Genomic DNA, 23466 nt, shown 5'->3' on the forward strand with positions numbered 1-23466 from the left:
GGTAGTAACTGTGCTTTTACTGCAGTAATACGGTAGTAACTGTGCTTTTACTGCAGTAATACGGTAGTAACTGTGCTTTTACTGTAGTAATATGGTAGTATCTGTGCTTTACTGCAGTAGTAACTGTGCTTTACTGCAGTAATACGGTAGTAACTGTGCTTTTACTGCAGTAATACGGTAGTAACTGTGCTTTTACTGCAGTAATACGGTAGTATCTGTGCTTTTACTGCAGTAATACGGTAGTAACTGTGCTTTTACTGCAGTAATACGGTAGTAACTGTGCTTTTACTGCAGTAATACGGTAGTAACTGTGCTTTTACTGCAGTAATGCGGTAGTAACTGTGCTTTTACTGCAGTAATACGGTAGTAACTGTGCTTTTAATGCAGTAATGCGGTAGTAACTGTGCTTTTAATGCAGTAATGCGGTAGTAACTGTGCTTTTAATGCAGTAATGCGGTCGTAACTGTGCTTTTACCGTAGTAATGCGGTCGTAACTGTGCTTTTACTGCAGTAATATGGTCGTAACTGTGAACTGTGCTTTTACCATAGTAATGCGGTAGTAACTGTGTTTTTACCGCAGTAATACGGTAGTAACTGTGCTTTTACTGCAGTAATACGGTAGTAACTGTGCTTTTACCATGGTAATACGGTAGTAACTGTGCTTTTACCATAGTAATACGGTAGTAACTGTGCTTTTACTGCAGTAATACGGTAGTAAGTGTGCTTTTACAGCAGTAATACGGTAGTAACTGTGCTTTTAATGCAGTAATACGGTAGTAAGTATGCTTTTACTGCCGTAATATGGTAGTATCTGTGCTTTTAATGCAGTAATACGGTAGTAAGTATGCTTTTACTGCCGTAATATGGTAGTAACTGTGCTTTTACTGCAGTAATACGGTAGTAACTGTGCTTTTACTGTAGTAATATGGTAGTATCTGTGCTTTTACAGCAGTAATACGGTAGTAACTGTGCTTTTAATGCAGTAATACGGTAGTATCTGTGCTTTTACTGCAGTAATACGGTAGTATCTGTGCTTTTACTGCAGTAATACGGTAGTAACTGTGCTTTTACTGCAGTAATACGGTAGTAACTGTGCTTTTACTGCAGTAATACGGTAGTATCTGTGCTTTTACTGCAGTAATACGGAAGTAACTGTGCTTTTACTGCAGTAATACGGTAGTAACTGTGCTTTTACTGCAGTAATACGGTAGTAACTGTACTTTTAATGCTGTAATACGGTAGTAACTGTGCTTTTACTGCAGTAATACGGTAGTAACTGTGCTTTTACTGCAGTAATGCGGTAGTAACTGTGCTTTTAATGCAGTAATACGGTAGTAACTGTGCTTTTAATGCAGTAATGCGGTAGTAACTGTGCTTTTACCGTAGTAATGCGGTCGTAACTGTGCTTTTACTGCAGTAATATGGTCGTAACTGTGAACTGTGCTTTTACCATAGTAATGCGGTAGTAACTGTGTTTTTACCGCAGTAATACGGTAGTAACTGTGCTTTTACTGCAGTAATACGGTAGTAACTGTGCTTTTACCATGGTAATACGGTAGTAACTGTGCTTTTACCATAGTAATACGGTAGTAACTGTGCTTTTACTGCAGTAATACGGTAGTAACTGTGCTTTTACAGCAGTAATACGGTAGTAACTGTGCTTTTAATGCAGTAATACGGTAGTAAGTATGCTTTTACTGCCGTAATATGGTAGTATCTGTGCTTTTAATGCAGTAATACGGTAGTAACTGTGCTTTTAATGCAGTAATACGGTAGTAACTGTGCTTTTACCGTAGTAATGCAGTAGTAACTCTGCTTTTAATGCAGTAATACGGTAGTAACTGTGCTTTTAATGCAGTAATACGGTAGTAACTGTGCTTTTACTGTAGTAATATGGTAGTATCTGTGCTTTTAATTCAGTAATACGGTAGTAACTCTGCTTTTAATGCAGTAATACGGTAGTAACTGTGCTTTTACTGTAGTAATACGGTAGTATCTGTGCTTTTAATGCAGTAATACGGTAGTACTTTTACTGCAGTAATATGGTAGTAACTGTGCTTTTAATGCAGTAATACGGTAGTAACTGTGCTTTTACCGCAGTAATACAGTAGTAACTGTGCTTTTACCGCAGTAATACGTTAGTAACTATGCTTTTAATGCAGTAATACGTTAGTAACTATGCTTTTAATGCAGTAATACGGTAGTAACTGTGCTTTTACCGCAGTAATACGGTAGTAACTGTGCTTTTACTGCAATATTAAGGTAGTAACTGTGCTTTTACCGCAGTAATATGGTAGTAACTGTGCTTTTACTGCAGTATTAAGGTAGTAACTGTGCTTTTACTGCAGTATTACGGTAGTAACTGTGCTTTTACCGCAGTAATACGGTAGTAACTGTGCTTTTACTGCAGTATTAAGGTAGTAACTGTGCTTTTACCACAGTAATACGGTAGTAACTGTGCTTTTACTGCAGTATTAAGGTAGTAACTGTGCTTTTAATGCAGTAATACGGTAGTAACTGTGCTTTTACTGCAGTATTAAGGTAGTAACTGTGCTTTTAATGCAGTAATACGGTAGTAACTGTGATTTTACTGCAGTATTAAGGTAGTAACTGTGCTTTTAATGCAGTAATACAAAAAAAAGGGTTCAAATGCAGAATAAAGTCCTATTTGATCTTTGAGGGGTTTGTAGGACACAATAAATTCCCATCATGACTGTGAAGCTCAGGGGCTGTTTTCACAATTGCCCCTGCCCCACCCCATCCAGCTGTTGCTTAGCAACCGATGCAAACACAGACGGTCTGGAAGTCATGGCTTCCCGAGCGCTGGACACAAAGTTTGGGAGTGTGTTTCTGGAGGACCGAGTATCTCTGTTCGCTCGGCTCATGGAGAACCACGGCACTGTCAGAAAGGTTTGTGTGACGTTATTTCATTCACTTTCAGTAGACCTGGATCCGATTTCTCCTCCTGAAAGGTTGCTGGGTTACACCCAAACTCAACAACTGGTTCAATTGTTAAACCGATCACAACCTTTGACCTGCATTCAGACACAATCAACTGAACACACTTGAAGAACTCGTTCACCTACAAATGAAAATTCTGACATTGTTTACTCACCCTCATGCTGTTCCAAACCTGTATGACCTTCTTTCTTCCATGCACGCAAATGCAGAATGCTGGAAGAATCTCCGCGCTGTTCGTTTCCATACAATGACAGTTCATAGTGACCACAGCTGTCAAGCTCCAAAAAGGATGATAAAAGTAATCCATGTTACTCATACAGTATATTCCAAGTATTCTGAAGTCATACGATAAATTCATATGAGGAACAGACTGAAATTTCAGCTGTTATTCACTGGAAATCTTCCCACAAATCAAATATGATGTGTGGTCACAAGAAATGAACAAAACTGAGCTTTGAAGTCTAAAGCCACCATGTTGGATTTGATAGCTGTGGCAGAGGGGAAGATATTCAACTCTTATGACGCTATAGTATGACATCATAAAACTTGGCATATAGTGAACAAATAATCTTATATGATATTTAGTCATGCTTTTGACATGCTATCTATGAACTGTCAATCAGCATCATTCACGAATCATGAGCGTTCTAACAATCTAAACAGCATTTTCTAGTGAGACTTCCTTATATGGTGTTTCATGGGCGTGGCTTATGATAATTGTGAATGAACGTGGACACGCCCCCTATTTACGAGTGTTTAGAGTTCATTATTATTTTTGTTTGGAGTTCATCATTATTGTTCTGCGTAGATGTAAACAACATGTACTAGCGAGACTTCCTTATATGGTGTTTCATAGACGTGGCTTATGATAATTGTGAATGAAAGTGGACACGCCCCCTATTTACGAGTGTTTGGAAATGTTATTATTTTTGTTTGGAGTTCATCAATTATTGTTCACGTAGATGTAAACAGCATTTACTAGCTGAGACTTCCTTATATGGTGTTTCATGGGCGTGGCTTATGATAATTGTGAATGAACGTGCACACGCCCCCTATTAGAGATGGTCACTCAATCTCTCATATACAATGGAGTAAATAAAATCCCTCTGCTCAGGTGGCAGGGGTATAGAGTGGGCATATAGGATGCCAGTCTGGGCTGATGGGTCAGACTCTCACCTGTCTAATTGCCCCTGGGGCAGATAATCCTCACGTCTCTAGGATATACCATGGAGGTAGTAAACAGGAAGGGAGGGTTAGTTACAGCGAGATAAACACAAACCCAGAGAGAACAGAAACATGGAGAAAGATCTGCAGAGCTCCAGTAAAACAGCTTCTGGACAGGAGGACGACGGCACCAGTCTGTTTCACCAGCGGCTGGCACACAGGAGGCAGACACGGACAGACAATGACATGGTCAGTGCCGAGAGAGAGAGAGAGAGAATTACAGAATGCTATTGGCTTTATTGGACGAGTTTTAGAAGTGTTTTGAGACTTTAAAATCTAAATTCTGACTTATGTAACATTTCAATATATTTTGCATTTGAGAAACAATATATACATTTGCATAATTACATTATTTACGTGAGAGTTTAAACTAATTTCCCCCTAAACTCTCAATGCAATGTACTGTATATGTATATATAAATATAAGTTAGTGTACTTGTTAACCAAGTGGAGAAAAGTGTTAGAGAAGAACATACTTCAACAACACATCAAGGGAAATGTTTCACTTTTATTGGCCATTATTTCCAACTAAGTTGGAAAGCGTAAGTGGGCATGGGTGGGAGTGTTTGCACTATCTGTGGGTGTATCCGCGCAAACTGTGGTTGTATTTTATGTTAATGAAGTCGCGCAAAGCGTAAGTGGGCATGGGTGGGAGTGTTTGCACTATCTGTGGGTGTATCCGCGCAAACTGTGGTTGTATTTTATGTTAATGAAGTCGCGCAAAGCGTAAGTGGGCATGGGTGGGAGTGTTTGCACTATCTGTGGGTGTATCCGCGCAAACTGTGGTTGTATTTTATGTTAATGAAGTCGCGCAAAGCGTAAGTAGGTATGGGTGGGAGTGTAGCGCTATCTGTGGGTGTATTTTATGTTAATGAAGTTGCCCAAAGCATAAGTGGGTATGAATGGGAGTGTAGCGCTATCTGTGGGTGTATTTTATGTTAATGAAGTTGCACAAAGTGTAAGTTGGCATGGGTGGGAGTGTTTGCGCTATCTGTGGGTGTATGCGTGCAAACTGTGGGTGTATTTTATGTTAATGAAGTTGCCCAAAGCATAAGTGGGTATGAATGGGAGTGTAGCGCTAGCTGTGGGTGTATTTTATGTTAATGAAGTTGCCCAAAGTGTAAGTGGGCATGGGTGGGAGTGTTTGCGCTATCTGTGGGTGTATGTGCGCAAACTGTGTGTGTGTTTTATGTTAATGAAGTTGCCCAAAGTGTAAGTGGGCATGGGTGGGAGTGTTTGCGCTATCTGTGGGTGTATGCGTGCAAACTGTGTGTGTGTTTTATGTTAATGAAGTTGCCCAAAGCGTAAGTGGGCATGGGTGGGAGTGTTTGTGCTATCTGTGGGTGTATGCGTGCAAACTGTGGGTGTATTTTATGTTAATGAAGTTGCCCAAAGTGTAAGTGGGCATGGGTGGGAGTGTTTGCGCTATCTGTGGGTGTATGCGTGCAAACTGTGGGTGTATTTTATGTTAATGAAGTTGCCCAAAGTGTAAGTGGGCATGGGTGGGAGTGTTTGCGCTATCTGTGGGTGTATGTGCGCAAACTGTGGGTGTATTTTATGTTAATGAAGTTGCGCAAAGCGTAAGTGGGCATGGGTGGGAGTGTTTGTGCTATCTGTGGGTGTATGTGCGCAAACTGTGTGTGTGTTTTATGTTAATGAAGTTGCCCAAAGCGTAAGTGGGCATGGGTGGGAGTGTAAGCTATCTGTGGGTGTATGTGCGCAAACTGTGGTTGTATTTTATGTTAATGAAGTTGCGCAAAGTGTAAGTGGGCATGGGTGGGAGCGTTTGTGCTATCTGTGGGTGTATGTGCGCAAACTGTGTGTGTGTTTTATGTTAATGAAGTTGCGCAAAGCGTAAGTGGGCATGGGTGGGAGTGTAGCGCTATCTGTGGGTGTATGTGCGCAAACTGTGGTTGTATTTTATGTTAATGAAGTTGCGCAAAGTGTAAGTGGGCATGGGTGGGAGCGTTTGTGCTATCTGTGGGTGTATGTGCGCAAACTGTGTGTGTGTTTTATGTTAATGAAGTTGCACAAAGCGTAAGTGGGCATGGGTGGGAGTGTTTGCGCTATCTGTGGGTGTATGCGTGCAAACTGTGGGTGTATTTTATGTTAATGAAGTTGCCCAAAGTGTAAGTGGGCATGGGTGGGAGTGTTTGCGCTATCTGTGGGTGTATGTGCGCAAACTGTGTGTGTGTTTTATGTTAATGAAGTTGCGCAAAGCGTAAGTGGGCATGGGTGGGAGTGTAGCGCTATCTGTGGGTGTATGTGCGCAAACTGTGGGTGTATTTTATGTTAATGAAGTTGCGCAAAGCGTAAGTGGGCATGGGTGGGAGTGTTTGTGCTATCTGTGGGTGTATGTGCGCAAACTGTGTGTGTGTTTTATGTTAATGAAGTTGCCCAAAGCGTAAGTGGGCATGGGTGGGAGTGTAGCGCTATCTGTGGGTGTATGCGTGCAAACTGTGGTTGTATTTTATGTTAATGAAGTTGCGCAAAGTGTAAGTGGGCATGGGTGGGAGCGTTTGTGCTATCTGTGGGTGTATGTGCGCAAACTGTGTGTGTGTTTTATGTTAATGAAGTTGCGCAAAGCGTAAGTGGGCATGGGTGGGAGTGTAGCGCTATCTGTGGGTGTATGTCATAAACTGTGGTTGTATTTTATGTTAATGAAGTTAGCGCAAAGTGTAAGTGGGCATGGGTGGGAGCGTTTGTGCTATCTGTGGGTGTATGTGCGCAAACTGTGTGTGTGTTTTATGTTAATGAAGTTGCGCAAAGCGTAAGTGGGCATGGGTGGGAGTGTTTGTGCTATCTGTGGGTGTATGTGCGCAAACTGTGTGTGTGTTTTATGTTAATGAATTTGCGCAAAGTGTAAGTGGGCATGGGTGGGAGCGTTTGTGCTATCTGTGGGTGTATGTGCGCAAACTGTGTGTGTGTTTTATGTTAATGAAGTTGCGCAAAGCGTAAGTGGGCATGGGTGGGAGCGTTTGTGCTATCTGTGGGTGTATGTGCGCAAACTGTGGGTGTATTTTATGTTAATGAAGTTGCGCAAAGCGTAAGTGGGCATGGGTGGGAGTGTTTGTGCTATCTGTGGGTGTATGTGCGCAAACTGTGTGTGTGTTTTATGTTAATGAAGTTGCGCAAAGCGTAAGTGGGCATGGGTGGGAGTGTTTGCGCTATCTGTGGGTGTATGCGTGCAAACTGTGGGTGTATTTTATGTTAATGAAGTTGCCCAAAGTGTAAGTGGGCATGGGTGGGAGTGTTTGCGCTATCTGTGGGTGTATGTGCGCAAACTGTGTGTGTGTTTTATGTTAATGAAGTTGCTAAAGCGTAAGTGGGCATGGGTGGGAGTGTAAGCTATCTGTGGGTGTATGTGCGCAAACTGTGGTTGTATTTTATGTTAATGAAGTTGCGCAAAGTGTAAGTGGGCATGGGTGGGAGCGTTTGTGCTATCTGTGGGTGTATGTGCGCAAACTGTGTGTGTGTTTTATGTTAATTAAGTTGCACAAAGCGTAAGTGGGCATGGGTGGGAGTGTTTGCGCTATCTGTGGGTGTATGCGTGCAAACTGTGGGTGTATTTTATGTTAATGAAGTTGCCCAAAGTGTAAGTGGGCATGGGTGGGAGTGTTTGCGCTATCTGTGGGTGTATGTGCGCAAACTGTGGTTGTATTTTATGTTAATGAAGTTGCCCAAAGCGTAAGTGGGCATGGGTGGGAGTGTAGCGCTATCTGTGGGTGTATGTGCGCAAACTGTGGTTGTATTTTATGTTAATGAAGTTGCGCAAAGCGTAAGTGGGCATGGGTGGGAGTGTTTGTGCTATCTGTGGGTGTATGTGCGCAAACTTTGGGTGTATTTTATGTTAATGAAGTTGCCCAAAGTGTAAGTGGGCATGGGTGGGAGTGTTTGCGCTATCTGTGGGTGTATGTGCGCAAACTGTGTGTGTGTTTTATGTTAATGAAGTTGCGCAAAGCGTAAGTGGGCATGGGTGGGAGTGTAGCGCTATCTGTGGGTGTATGTGCGCAAACTGTGGTTGTATTTTATGTTAATGAAGTTGCGCAAAGTGTAAGTGGGCATGGGTGGGAGCGTTTGTGCTATCTGTGGGTGTATGTGCGCAAACTGTGTGTGTGTTTTATGTTAATGAAGTTGCACAAAGCGTAAGTGGGCATGGGTGGGAGTGTTTGCGCTATCTGTGGGTGTATGCGTGCAAACTGTGGGTGTATTTTATGTTAATGAAGTTGCGCAAAGTGTAAGTGGGCATGGGTGGGAGCGTTTGTGCTATCTGTGGGTGTATGTGCGCAAACTGTGGTTGTATTTTATGTTAATGAAGTTGCCCAAAGCGTAAGTGGGCATGGGTGGGAGTGTTTGTGCTATCTGTGGGTGTACAGGTGAAACTCGAAAAATTAGAATATCGTGCAAAAGTTCATTAATTTCAGTAATTCAACTTAAAAGGTGAAACTAATATATTATATAGACTCATTACAAGCAAAGTAAGATATTTCAAGCCTTTATTTGATATAATTTTTATGATTATGGCTTACAGCTTATGAAAACCCCAAATTCAGAATCTCAAAAAATTTGAATTTTACATGAATTCAATAAAAAAAAAGGATTTTAAATACAGAAATGTCGGCCCTCTGAAAAGTATAATCATGCATATGTACTCAGTACTTGGTTTGGGCCCCTTTTGCATTAATTACTGCCTCAATGCGGCGTGGCATGGATGCTATCAGCCTGTGGCACTGCTGAGGTGTTATGGAAGACCAAGATGCTTCAATAGCGGCCTTCAGCTCTTCTGCATTGTTTGGTCTCATGTCTCTCATCTTTCTCTTAGCAATGCCCCATAGATTCTCTATGGGGTTCAGGTCAAGCGAGTTTGCTGGCCAATCAAGCACAGTAATACCATGGTCATTGAACCAGGTTTTGGTACTTTTGGCAGTGTGGGCAGGTGCCAAGTCCTGCTGGAAAATGAAGTCAGCATCTCCATAAAGCTTGTCTGCTGAAGGAAGCATGAAGTGCTCTAAAATGTCCCGGTAGGCGGCTGCGTTGACTCTGGACTTAATAAAGCACAGTGGACCAACACCAGCCGATGACATGGCTCCCCAAACCAACACAGACTGTGGAAACTTCACACTGGACTTCAAGCATCTTGGATTGTGTGCCTCTCCATTCTTCCTCCAGACTCTGGGACCTTGGTTTCCAAATGAGATGCAAAATTTGCTCTCATCAGAAAAGAGGACTTTGGACCACTGAGCAACAGACCAGTTCTTTTTTTCTTTAGCCCAGGTAAGATGCTTCTGACGTTGTTTGTTGTTCAGGAGCGGCTTGACAAGAGGAATACGACATTTGAAGCCTCAGTCCACTCCTTGTGAAGCTCCCCCACACATTTTAAAGGCCTTTTCCTGACAATCCTCTCCAGGCTACGGTCATCCCTGCTGCTTGTGCACCTTTTTCTTCCACACTTTTCCCTTCCACTTAACTTTCTATTAATGTGCTTTGATACAGCACTTTGAGAACATCCAACTTCTTTTGCAATTACCTTTTGAGGCTTTCCCTCCTTGTGGAGGGTGTCAATGATGGTTTTCTGCACAACTGTCAGGTCAGCAGTCTTCCCCATGATTGTGAATTCAACTGAACCAGACTGAGAGACCATTTAAAGGCTCAGGAACCCTTTGCAGGTGTTTAGCTGATTAGAGTGTGACACTTTGAGCTACAATACTGAACCTTTTCACAATATTCTAATTTTCTGAGATTCTGAATTTGGGGTTTTCATAAGCTGTAAGCCATAATCATCAAAATTATATCAAATAAAGGCTTGAAATATCTTACTTTGCTTGTAATGAGTCTGTATAATATATTAGTTTCACCTTTTAAGTTGAATTACTGAAATTAATGAACTTTTGCACGATATTCTAATTTTTCGAGTTTCACCTGTATGTGCGCAAACTGTGTGTGTGTTTTATGTTAATGAAGTTGCCCAAAGTGTAAGTGGGCATGGGTGGGAGTGTAGCGCTATCTGTGGGTGTATGCGCACAAACTGTGGGTGTGTTTTATGTTACTGAAGTTGCACAAAGCGTAAGTGGGCATGGGTGGGAGTGTTTGTGCTATCTGTGGGTGTATGTGCGCAAACTGTGTGTGTGTTTTATGTTACTGAAGTTGCACAAAGCGTAAGTGGGCATGGGTGGGAGTGTTTGTGCTATCTGTGGGTGTATGTCGCTAAACTGTGGGTGTGTTTTATGTTACTGAAGTTGCACAAAGCGTAAGTGGGCATGGGTGGGAGTGTTTGTGCTATCTGTGGGTGTATGTGCGCAAACTGTGGGTGTGTTTTATGTTACTGAAGTTGCACAAAGCGTAAGTGGGCATGGGTGGGAGTGTTTGTGCTATCTGTGGGTGTATGTGCGCAAACTGTGTGTGTGTTTTATGTTACTGAAGTTGCACAAAGCGTAAGTGGGCATGGGTGGGAGTGTTTGTGCTATCTGTGGGTGTATGTGCGCAAACTGTGGGTGTATTTTATGTTACTGAAGTTGCACAAAGCGTAAGTGGGCATGGGTGGGAGTGTTTGTGCTATCTGTGGGTGTATGTGCGCAAACTGTGGGTGTGTTTTATGTTAATGAAGTTGCCCAAAGTGTAAGTGGACATGGGTGGGAGTGTAGCGCTATCTGTGGGTGTATGTGCGCAAACTGTGGTTGTATTTTATGTTAATGAAGTTGCGCAAAGTGTAAGTGGGCATGGGTGGGAGTGTTTGCGCTATCTGTGGGTGTATGTGCGCAAACTGTGGGTGTGTTTTATGTTAATGAAGTTGCGCAAAGTGTAAGTGGGCATGGGTGGGAGTGTAGCGCTATCTGTGGGTGTATGCGCACAAACTGTGGGTGTGTTTTATGTTACTGAAGTTGCACAAAGCGTAAGTGGGCATGGGTGGGAGTGTTTGCACTATCTGTGGGTGTATGTGCGCAAACTGTGGGTACGCCTAAACTCAGTTCTTACATTTGCAGTTTGGAGATTCCACCAATAGGTGGTAATAAAAATAGCACATGCCTGCACAAAAATACTAAAACGTCCTGGTATGATTTTTCGCAAAGTGCTGCACTTAGTGCTAGTGCTCTTAATATAAGGCCTACAGTAATTGTTTGAATGGGTGTAAAGTTTCTCCAGTTCTTTACAGCTGTCTCTCACTCACTTAACTCTTCATCTATCACTTCCTGTCTCTCTCTCTCTCTCACAGAAGTTTCTGTTACACAGACTCATTGTGGTTGGTCGTCTCCCCAGCGGTCTCAAAGACAGAAGGACAGTGGGAGGTCAGACTGCATTACAACAGTTTTAAAATGTTAAGATCAAAATTCTGTTATTTACTCACCACATATGTTTTCCATGGAACACGAGAAAATTTCATGCCGCTCTTTTCCATACAGCATTTAAAGCACATTAAAAGTATCATTGTATGATGTTGTATGGAAAGTTGGCTGAGATGTTTTTCCTCGTGTTCTGTGTTTCAGTTCATTATGAGAAGCTGAATCAGAGTTTACAGAGGAGCCGTCCGGGTGAAGACATCACCGGTCTCCTGCTGCTGTATCCTGAACACACTCTACATGTCATTGAGGTAACTCACCTGCACAGTGTGTCAACATGAATTTACATTTAATTGATTTACTTTCATATGTAAATTTGAACCAGGACGACCCATCTTTTGAGGTCCCCAGCTCATGAAAAAAATACATAAATGATGATAAAAGCCAAATTATTAAATGTAGGGCTGTTGATTTAACAGGCTTTAGTGCGATTAATGATATATTAATTATGCTAAAACAATTACGTAATTAATCATGTCCCCGAGACATAAAAAGAAACATTTCTACCATTGTAGCACGTGTTTTCAGCGAGGGGGAATTTGCAAAACTCCAGCTGTGCAGACAACAAAAACACTCAGAAAGTGTTCTTGCATTCAGGGATCTGGGGACATGTTTTTCTAAGCTTCAAACTACGTTTAACTTGACACAGCAACTTAAAAACTGTTTATGATGCGACAAAGCCAAAGTTAGACACTCCAAAAGCGTCCGTCTGTGGCATGTGTTCACTGATGCGTCTGTAACAGTGGTTAGCTGATAGAACGCTGTGCAATGTGAATAAACCTCACTCTCCTGACCTCAAGAGATGCACTAGCGACTAACGCTACAGGCTGTAGCCTTTAGCCTCCTTGTTAGCGCATCCACCTCCCATGCCGTAGACGCCGGTTTGAGTCCTGAATTGCAAAATGGATTGCTTAAAACTTCAGACCAATGAAAGGTGAATGTTCAGTAATATGGAGAAGAAAAAGCTGTATATTACCTTCTAAAGACACTTTTGGCTTTATCACATCTTATCAATGCTTTATTGTCAGCCACAATAATGTAATCCATTCAAATGATCTGAATGATAAATATTAGTATAAACGTTATTTAAAAGTAACTAAAATAATTATTTGTATATTGTTATTTATATATTGAATTATTGTCATTTGAGGGCAAATATGTATACATACAATTAATTGTGATTAATTCAATTAATTAATCAGCATATCATGCAATTACTTTGATACCATTTTTAATTGATTAACAGCCCTAATTAAATATCACAGATCAAAATTTACTAAGTAATTCATTATAAAATGACCATTTCCGCCTAGAGGTATTATTTTGGAGCAAAACTACAGGTCAATAAAATATTCTTATGAAGGTGTCAGCATCATGATTGTATGTGTACACACAGATCAGTAGATCTATTACTAATATCAGTCGACTCCAGCAGCTCTTGTTGCGTTATACGCCAGTGGTGCGAGTCCAAAAATGGGAAAAAGCACTTTTTTTCTGCTGTTTTTCCAAAGTTGGAGTGTCTATAACTCCAGAAGTGTTAAAGATATCTTAATGTCCTTTTAGGTTCTAGTTCATAATAAACTTTTCTTTTAATATCTTCATTTTTAAGGCCCTCTTTGGTTCAGTCCCAGAGATATGGGGCTCTCAACATGGCTCCATGAGTACATTTTACCCATTTTCATTAGTCGAAAACCAAATGCGGGTCACATGCTATGAAGCTAGTTTTTCTTGTCCAACTAAAGAAAGGTCTGAAGTACAAATAGTGTTGAAACTAGAAATGCACCTGTATTTATTCACATAGTAATACAAGTCAGAGTGTCCAAAATGAACACTCAGTTAATGCAATGGCTATATCTAGTGTTTGGTTTTCAGAAATGTACATCCGCAAAGCTCTGGAATGAATCATTAGGGAGCAAACACCAATGTGCTGAAACCCTATTGCATTTATAACCCAGTAGCTACAATTCAATTCCATTTAACTCTTGAAATCTCTGTTTTGTTGCTGTAGTGTTCAACTGAAACTCTTCAGTCAGTCCTGCAAGACCTGCGACACATGCAGGGAGACCTACACAGGTGAGACGAATGTCATGGGAGTTTCACCGAATCTTGAGCAAGGTCATGACCATTTGTAAGGGCCATTTTCATTCATACCAACTTGGAAAGATACATAACGATATGTAGGAGGAAACTTGTAGAAATGTCTGTCTATTGATGTCAATAAATCCCTTCAGAAGTTCACAGTACCTCTTTGACCCACAGTGGCCTGATCCTGGAGCCCAGAGTTCTGCTCGTGTCCCACAACCTTCCCAGCAGACTCTTCCAGCAGTGGAACTACAAGCTGTTGAGTGAGTCTGACAGCAGCCGTCCGGTCGGTTCAGAGGACCAGAGCTCGGAAAAACTAGTGAGCGAAACTCTACATCAGCTTCTGAGTCTCGGCTGTCACCTGCTCAACATAAGAGAACAGATCACGGTAGGTATTTCTACACAAATTCAGTATATTTGCTTTAACCCCTAGATGAAAATTTTATTGCTCAGAGGTTGCTCTAAGCATACTCTAAGTGTAAGTCTAAGCGCAAGTGAGTTTGGTGAAATCTAACGTGCAAAGTGCCCTTGGGTTGGGTCAAGTGCAATTTAATTCTGATGTTCTTCTCCAGTTATTATTATATAGTCCTATTATATAGTCCATACTCATATTTCTGGGGGGGTCTGGGTATCTCAGCGAGTAATGATGCTGACTAACACCCTGGAGTCGTGCGTTTGACTCCAGCTAGGTCTCCTTAGCAACCAAATTGGCCTGGTTGCTAGGGAGGATAAATTCACATGGGTAATGTGGTTCTCGCTCTCAGTGGGGCGCGTGGTGAGTTGTGCATGGATGCCGCGGAGAATAGCGTGAAGCCTCCACACGCGCTACCTCTCCGCGGTAACACGCTCAACAAGTCACGCGATAAGATGCGCGGATTGACGGTCTCAGATGTGGAGGCAACTGAGATTCGCCCTCCGCCATCCGGATTGAGGCGAGTCACTACGCCAGGTGGAACGGATATTGGCAGATATCTTCGGAGCTACTGTAGCCGTGAACAGGTGAAGTGGAGCGACTTCTTGCCCTGGGCCGAATATGCACAGAATTTCCTCATTCATACCTCTATGGGGCTATCCCCCTGGGCTACCAATCTATGATGTTTCCTTGGTCAGGAGAACCATCTACAGTGCCAGCGGTAGATGATTGGATTAGGCAGAGCGAGAGGCTGTGGGACAGTGCACATGTCTGGCTACAGTGCCAGCGGTAGATGATTGGATTAGGCAGAGCGAGAGGCTGTGGGACAGTGCACATGTCTGGCTACAGTGCCAGCGGTAGATGATTGGATTAGGCAGAGCGAGAGGCTGTGGGACAGTGCACATGTCTGGCTACAGTGCCAGCGGTAGACGATTGGATTAGGCGGAGAGAGAGGCTGTGGGACAGTGCACATGTCTGGCTACAGTGCCAGCGGTAGACGATTGGATTAGGCGGAGAGAGAGGCTGTGGGACAGTGCACATGTCTGGCTACAGTGCCAGCGGTAGACGATTGGATTAGGCGGAGTGAGAGGCTGTGGGACAGTGCACATGTCTGGCTACAGTGCCAGCGGTAGACGATTGGATTAGGCGGAGTGAGAGGCTGTGGGACAGTGCACATGTCTGGCTACAGTGCCAGCGGTAGACGATTGGATTAGGCGGAGAGAGAGGCTGTGGGACAGTGCACATGTCTGGCTACAGTCCCAGCGGTAGACGATTGGATTAGGCGGAGAGAGAGGCTGTGGGACAGTGCACATGTCTGGCTACAGTGCCAGCGGTAGACGATTGGATTAGGCGGAGAGAGAGGCTGTGGGACAGTGAACATGTCTGGCTACAGTGCCAGCGGTAGACGATTGGATTAGGCGGAGTGAGAGGCTGTGGGACAGTGCACATGACTGGCTACAGTGCCAGCGGTAGACGATTGGATTAGGCGGAGTGAGAGGCTGTGGGTTAGTGCACATGTCTGGTTACAGTGCCAGCGGTAGACGATTGGATTAGGTGGAGAGAGAGGCTGTGGGACAGTGCACATGTCTGGCTACAGTGCCAGTGGTAGACGATTGGATTAGGCGGAGTGAGAGGCTGTGGGACAGTGCACATGTCTGGGTACAGCGCCAGTGGTAGACGATTGGATTAGGCGGAGTGAGAGGCTGTGGGACAGTGTGACATCCCTGAGTCTGTAATTCGATTGGTTCTCCCCATACTAATTGCTAATTAGTAGTGATATAAAATGCTGTGTGTTATTTGGAAAAGGGGCTCACTGGAATAGCTCCACAGTTTAGGAGTGGCTGGCCCCAGTGAGACCTCATTGATTTATCCTCGTTTCTTCCTTATGCTTTTCTGACCGTGTAGCGTAAAGTTTTGTTATAGTTATATTATTTGCTAATGCTGTATTTTTCCCTTTGTTATCCCTAGACCCATGTTTACCATCTACGCTTGTGGTGGTATATGTTTCAGGACAATAAAACAATTCTCTTTTGAATTTACAAGACCTGTTGTTAGATTCCTCTTTTTATGTTGCGGCTTGTAACGAGCCAGTCATGACAGACAGTGCACATGTCTGGCTACAGTGCCAGCGGTAGACGATTGGATTAGGCGGAGTGAGAGGATGTGGGACAGTGCATATGTCTGGCTACAGTACCAGCGGTAGACGATTGGATTAGGCGGAGCGAGAGGCTGTGGGACAGTGCACATGTCTGGCTACAGTGAGCGGTCCGAGCGCAACACTTTCAGGCTGATTGGTGGAGGCGCCCTCACCAATCAGCCTGCACAGAGGATTTGGTTATCCACAAGGGATCTCAAGCTGCGGCTTCTGTGCGGGAAGCTCAGTCCAAGTTATGTGGGTCCATTCAGAATTATCCGTCAAATAAACCCAGTTACTTACCCATTAGAGCTTCCTGCTAACAACCGCATCTCTCCTTCCTTCCATGTGTCCTTGCTGAAACCTGTCCACCTGGCGTCTGGCCCTGGAATCATGAATCCCGAGGCTCCGCCTCCATTGGAGGTTGATTGAGCACCAGCGTATATAGTCAGAGAGATAATGGACTCAAGGCAACGAGGGAGCCAGATGCTATACTCGGTGGATTGGGAAAGCTACGGACCGGAGGAGAGATCGTAGGTAGCCTCCAAGGGCATACTGGACCCGTCCCTGATCCAAGAGTTCCACCAAGCCCATCCTAATTGACCAGCACCCCAACCAAGGGGACGTCCCAGCAGAAGAACACCAGGAGTTGTTCGTAGGGGGGTGGGGTTCTGTAACATCTGAGTTGTTACCCATGGATTGTTTGCTTGTGTCACTTTTAATAACGTTCCTGCACATGGACCCTAACACCGTCTCCATGGCCAGTTCGTTACAATTGGCAAATCTGAGCACAGTTTGAGATCTCTTCTGAAATTCTAGAGGAGACGCTTTTCTCCTAATTACTCACATTTTTAAATAAAAGTTCACCCAAATTGCAAGTTCTTCCATTATTTACTCACTGTACGAGCATAAAATGTTTCTGTGGAAATTTTCATGCAGCTCTTTCCATGCAATGTTCACAGACAACGTTTGTCAAGCTACATAAAAAGGACAAAAAAAACACCATAAAAGTAGTCAATATTACGCATACTATATATTCCAATTCTTCTGAAGCCATATCATAGTTTTGTGTGCTTGAACAGGGATCTAAAGAGATTCCAGAGCAACTGTTGAAGGATGCGTCAGAGCTCATTCCACCACAAGCTGCTGTGTCTCGTCTCGTCCAGATGGAGTCGCTGTTGAGTCCAATGCACTACCTGAGCACATACTTCTCACCTCTACATCAACTGCTGGACTCTGGTAAGATGTCAACACACACTGGACTTTATGTGAGGTATATAAATCATGCATTTGAATAAAATCACAAACAAATCATCCTTAAGGTGCTGTAAGCGATTTTAGCTGCTTTAAAATGTACACAAGCTGTCAAGTGGAGCTGTATGATTAGCCACGCCTCTTACTTCCAAAGATACCAAATGAGCTTTATTGAGACGGACGTAAGCAGAAATGGTTGTCAAAAGCAACAGCAGCAAAACCGTGCTCTCAACTGACAACTGTTATGAACAACATGGCATAAAATGGCATTAAGCCTCAATAATTTGCTGCAACTGCAATACTATGAGAATGTGCAAAATGATTGACAGGCAGAAAGAGTCAAGGGCCCCCTGGTATTCAAGAGCCCCCTGGTAATAAAGGGCATTCTGGTAGTAAAGGGCCCCCTGGTAGTCAAAGGCCCCCTGGTAGTCACCATATATTCACCCAACTAGTTTGGAATAATCTGTATATTCTTCAAGCATAGGTTTCACGTTTAGTTTAATCAAATCCTTTAATGTTGAGAAAATGAACAGTGTTTGATATGTAATGATTGTGATGTTTCATTTGATCATTTAAAGGGCATGTTTTTGGGAGTTTTCGCCCGGCTACAGTGTAGTGTTTGGCGTTAGGGTCAGGAGGTACTGTATGACATCTTGTTTAAGCTCTGAAGTGCATGCAGATATGATATGCATGCATGCATGTGCACAGCTTTATGTCTGGATAAACATCCAGAGAAAACTACTGAAAGTTATTTATAGTTCTGTCGTGACACTTCCTCATTTGTTTTCTGTTCTGTCATCACGTTTCCAACATCTTATTTAACACAATTTTAATGATTTGAAAGTATGAATATTCCTTAGGTTCATGAATATTCATATATTGAAGTCAGAGATTGCTCTTATTTGTTCTTTTAACCTCGTGAGACCCGAGCGTGACTCCTGTGTGCATTTTATATTCCCCTTTTTCATTTGTAACTAGTTGCCCCCAATTTGTTTTTTAGACCAAATAGTTTTCCTACAAATCGAGACTAAGTTGTGAAATTTTAAATAATACTAATCGGAACGTCCGTTTTTTTTTCCTCCATCAAATTGTTTATGATGTTTGCAGGAGTGTTGATTATTCATGTAACAGACATCACATCAGAAATTTGCATAATTAATTCAGATTTAAAGTTATGTCCGGTATCGTCCAATCACAGTCAACCATGTTCAAATAAAGTGATCCATTATAAATGTTGAATCTATGTACTGATGATCATCGTCACGTGTGTCAAACATGTTGAGTGATCCAAACATCATCTGCAACTGAAACTGAACTTCTGATCCGATTTTAGGAGTGAACGCACTTAACTGCATAGAGAGCTATAGGATGCTCCCTTGCTCCCTATTTAGTGCATGACTTAACCTCCAGTGTGCTGTCTGTCTGCACTGGTCTCAGAACAGTTATATGAGAGTTATAGGATGCTCCCTTGCTCCCTATTTAGTGCATGACTTAACCTCCAGTGTGCTGTCTGTCTGCACTGGTCTCAGAACAGTTATAGGAGAGCTATAGGATGCTCCCTTGCTCCCTATTTAGTGCATGACTTAACCTCCAGTGTGCTGTCTGTCTGCACTGGTCTCAGAACAGTTATATGAGAGTTATAGGATGCTCCCTTGCTCCCTATTTAGTGCATGACTTAACCTCCAGTGTGCTGTCTGTCTGCACTGGTCTCAGAACAGTTATAGGAGAGCTATAGGATGCTCCCTTGCTCCCTATTTAGTACATGACTTAACCTCCAGTGTGCTGTCTGTCCGCACTGGTCTCAGAACAGTTATAGGAGAGCTATAGGATGCTCCCTTGCTCCCTATTTAGTGCATGACTTAACCTCCAGTGTGCTGTCTGTCCGCACTGGTCTCAGAACAGTTATAGGAGAGCTATAGGATGCTCCCTTGCTCCCTATTTAGTGCATGACTTAACCTCCAGTGTGCTGTCTGTCTGCACTGGTCTCAGAACAGTTATAGGAGAGCTATAGGATGCTCCCTTGCTCCCTATTTAGTACATGACTTAACCTCCAGTGTGCTGTCTGTCCGCACTGGTCTCAGAACAGTTATAGGAGAGCTATAGGATGCTCCTTGCTCCCTATTTAGTGCATGACTTAACCTCCAGTGTGCTGTCTGTCGCACTGGTCTCAGAACAGTTATAGGAGAGCTATAGGATGCTCCCTTGCTCCCTATTTAGTGCATGACTTAACCTCCAGTGTGCTGTCTGTCTGCACTGGTCTCAGAACAGTTATAGGAGAGCTATAGGATGCTCCCTTGCTCCCTATTTAGTGCATGACTTAACCTCCAGTGTGCTGTCTGTCTGCACTGGTCTCAGAACAGTTATAGAGAGTTATAGGATGCTCCCTTGCTCCCTATTTAGTGCATGACTTAACCTCCAGTGTGCTGTCTGTCTGCACTGGTCTCAGAACAGTTATAGAGAGCTATAGGATGCTCCCTTGCTCCCTATTTAGTGCATGACTTAACCTCCAGTGTGCTGTCTGTCTGCACTGGTCTCAGAACAGTTATAGGAGAGATATAGGATGCTCCCTTGCTCCCTATTTAGTGCATGACTTAACCTCCAGTGTTCTGTCTGTCTGCACTGGTCTCAGAACAGTTATAGGAGAGCTATAGGATACTCCCTTGCTCCCTATTTAGTGCATGACTTAACCTCCAGTATGCTGTCTGTCTGCACTGGTCTCAGAACAGTTATAGGAGAGATATAGGATGCTCCTTGCTCCTATTTAGTGCATGACTTAACCTCCAGTGTTCTGTCTGTCTGCACTGGTCTCAGAACAGTTATAGGAGAGCTATAGGATACTCCCTTGCTCCCTATTTAGTGCATGACTTAACCTCCAGTATGCTGCCTGTCTGCACTGGTCTCAGAACAGTTTGAAATGCTCCTTATTTTCATCATAACTCCATATAAAGCCTCTGAAAGACACATTTATTAACTTTTTGGGTCAATGTGAAATATGGGATGTTTTAACTGAAAACGAGCCTATAGTCCACGAATGTGGTCGTTGTGTTTAATAGTGTGCATGATAAACAGCGTTTCATGATAAATTGCTCAAATTCAAAAAATGGCGTATCGGATGAAACTAGAGACTCTAATCTTTTGACTCAAACAGGTTTCAGTGTAAAAACTTAATTCAGTTTCTTATCAGATGAAGTTTTGTTGGCGTTTCTCCCAAAGACAAACTCCGCTGTGGTCAGCACCATGTTGTTTGGTCACATGACTCTGTGCATTGAAAGTTTAACCCTTTACTGACAGCCCAGAGTCTCCTGAACTGAGACCAGTCTGTATTAACTAAATAAAAGCGTTAGCGTATAAGCGAAGCCAAACACAACGTCCACACTGCGTGGACGTGGGGTCTCAAGAGGTTAAATAATGAATTAACTGTTACAAATTTACCATGGTAATTATTGTTTCCAACAAAATTCCATAGTTGCTACAGTTATTGTTACTACTGTAAATTATCATAATAAATCAAGTGTAAGCTTTCAAAATTTTGCCGCTATTTATTTATTGATAGATTTTTTTTTTTTGTGGTGTCTAATACCAAATGACTATTTTTAGGCAGAAACTATAGTTACCATGGTGATTTTGTATTTTGCAATTTATAAAAATTTTGTTTTATATAGTTTTTATTTTTTTACAGAATCAGTATGGCCAGCGGTGGAACATCTTCAGATCGTTTGAACAACTCAATATTCCAGTTTTTCTTAATTGCTTAAACACATTTTTTTTTAATTGTGCCTCCTTTTCTCGAAACTCGACACAAATCCATAACTTCCCACCCAACTCCCCAAACTTCCTATTTTCGGGTCAAAATGAAGCTCTCCACTCAAAACCGTTCAATCATTACGTTCAACCAGAAAACCTTTTCACAAGAGACTCAACAAAAGACACATCAAACGTGTCTATACAGGCTTCATTCATGGCCTGGAGGAGGTGAAGACGGATGTGAGGTTCATCACTTTCCACCGCCGTGCTGAAGAAACTCTATCGGGTTTGAAAGGGAGAGTGTGCCGGCAGAAAGATGTGGGAAAGCCTCGGGTTATTGTTAAACCAGTCGCTGATGGGCGTGCACATAGTGACGTTCCCTCTTCACTGACCAGGGACATTCACAATAGCCCGATGGTCAATTATGTTCCTCCCCCTTCTCATCTTCCTCCTCCTCCACTTCCTCCTCTCTCTACTCCTCTTCCTTCCTCTCCCTACTCCTCCTCTTCCTCCCTCTCCCTACTCCTCCTCTTCCTCCCTCTCCCTACTCCTCCTCCACCTCCTACCCTTCCTCTTCCTCCACTCCCTACTCCTCTCTCTACTCCTCCTCCACCTCCTACCCTTCCTCTTCCTCCACTCCCTACTCCTCCTCCTCTCTCTACTCCTCTTCCTTCACCTCTTCCTCCAATCCCTACTACTCTTCCTCCTCTTTCTTGTCCTCCTCCACCTCCTATTCTTCCTCTTCCTTAACCTCTTCCTCCACTTCCTCCTCTCCCTACTCTTCCTCCACTCCCTACTCCTACTCCTCCTCCACCTCCTACCCTTCCTCTTCCTTCCTCTCCCTACTCCTCCTCTCTCTACTCCTCCTCCACCTCCTACCCTTCCTCCTCCTCCACTCCTCCTCCTCTCCCTACTCCTCCATCTCCTACCCTTCCTCTTCCTCCACTCCCTACTCCTCCTCCTCTCTCTACTCCTCTTCCTTCACCTCTTCCTCCAATCCCTACTACTCTTCCTCCTCTCTCTTGTCCTCCTCCACCTCCTATTCTTCCTCTTCCTTAACCTCTTCCTCCACTTCCTCCTCTCCCTACTCTTCCTCCACTCCCTACTCCTACTCCTCCTCCTACCCTTCCTCTTCCTTCCTCTCCCTACTCCTCCTCTCTCTACTGCTCTTCCTCTAGTCCCTACTACTCTTCCTCCTCCTCCACCTCCCCCTACTCCTCCTCCACCTCATATTCTTCCTCTTTCTTCACCTCTTCCTCCACTTCCTCCTCTCCCTACTCCTCAACCCCCTCCACTTCCTCCACTTTCTACTGCTCTTCCTCCTCCTCTCCCTACTCTTCCTCCACCTCATACCCTTCCTCTTCCTCCACTCCCTACTCCTCCTCCACCTCCTACCCTTCCTCTTCCTCCACTCCCTACTCCTCCTCCTCTCCCTACTCCTCCATCTCCTACCCTTCCTACTCCTCCACTCCCTACTCCTCCTCTCCCTACTCTTCCTCTCTCTACTCCTCTTCCTCCAGTCCCTACTACTCTTCCTCCAGTCCCTACTACTCTTCCTCCAGTCCCTACTACTCTTCCTCCTTTATAGTTTAGGGAAACGGGCGTCAGTTATGGTGCCTGATTATAGTGTTTAAGCAATTGAGACATTTTCACTGTTGAATGCGTCAATGATTTTCCCTTTCATCGATCGTGAGGTTTCAACTGTATTTTTTGTGAATAAAATACATGTACAAGTAAGTAATGAAAAATGATTTTTAATTGAGATCACATTCTGATGAAGGATGTAGTTCTTCACAAGACTCCAGTTTTCCATTTCAAACACACACACACACACACACACACACACACACACACACACACACACTGGGCCTCTTCATTAAAAAACAACAAAATGTTAAAAATCATTCTCTGAGTAAATGACTCTGCCTTTATGTTCAAGTGTAAATCGAGCATGAAACACGTGAGGAAGTCAATAAAAAACCAAACCGAACCGCATGACAGTGAATCAGCACCGCTATAAAACACCCCCACATAAATACAGTAGATACACACATGTGTGGATTGTCCATTATTGTGTTGTTAAATATTGTGTGATACTGCTCAGATACACATGAGAAATGCATAAAAGCACGACTTCATAAGAGCTCAAGAACGTTGCGTGATGGACATTAACATCAGTGCTGAATTCAGTATGACGTGAGGTGCGTTCACACTGACAGCCAATTAAAAACCTGCAAATCGCTTTAATTTAATAAAGCATTTTAAGTGCATCACTAGTTGACTCTCAAAGTGATGCTTCATCATGCAACTGCTTTATACGT

General features: G+C 43.2%; 1 protein-coding gene across 1 annotated transcript; it reads left to right on the forward strand.

Moving 5' to 3' along the window:
* Positions 1 to 2789: 2789 nt before the first annotated feature.
* On the forward strand, positions 2790 to 23016 carry LOC127626475 (testis-expressed protein 47). The gene is made up of 7 exons (XM_052102266.1): positions 2790 to 2910; positions 11396 to 11468; positions 11667 to 11770; positions 13528 to 13592; positions 13779 to 13989; positions 17230 to 17386; positions 21081 to 23016. The coding sequence occupies exons 1-7, from the start codon at positions 2809 to 2811 to the stop codon at positions 21119 to 21121; spliced, it is 753 nt and encodes a 250-aa protein (XP_051958226.1). The 5' UTR covers positions 2790 to 2808; the 3' UTR covers positions 21122 to 23016.
* Positions 23017 to 23466: the final 450 nt, after the last annotated feature.

The sequence above is a fragment of the Xyrauchen texanus genome, chromosome 33 (genome assembly GCF_025860055.1).
Source record: "Xyrauchen texanus isolate HMW12.3.18 chromosome 33, RBS_HiC_50CHRs, whole genome shotgun sequence".
In the NCBI taxonomy this organism is placed as follows: domain Eukaryota; kingdom Metazoa; phylum Chordata; class Actinopteri; order Cypriniformes; family Catostomidae; genus Xyrauchen; species Xyrauchen texanus.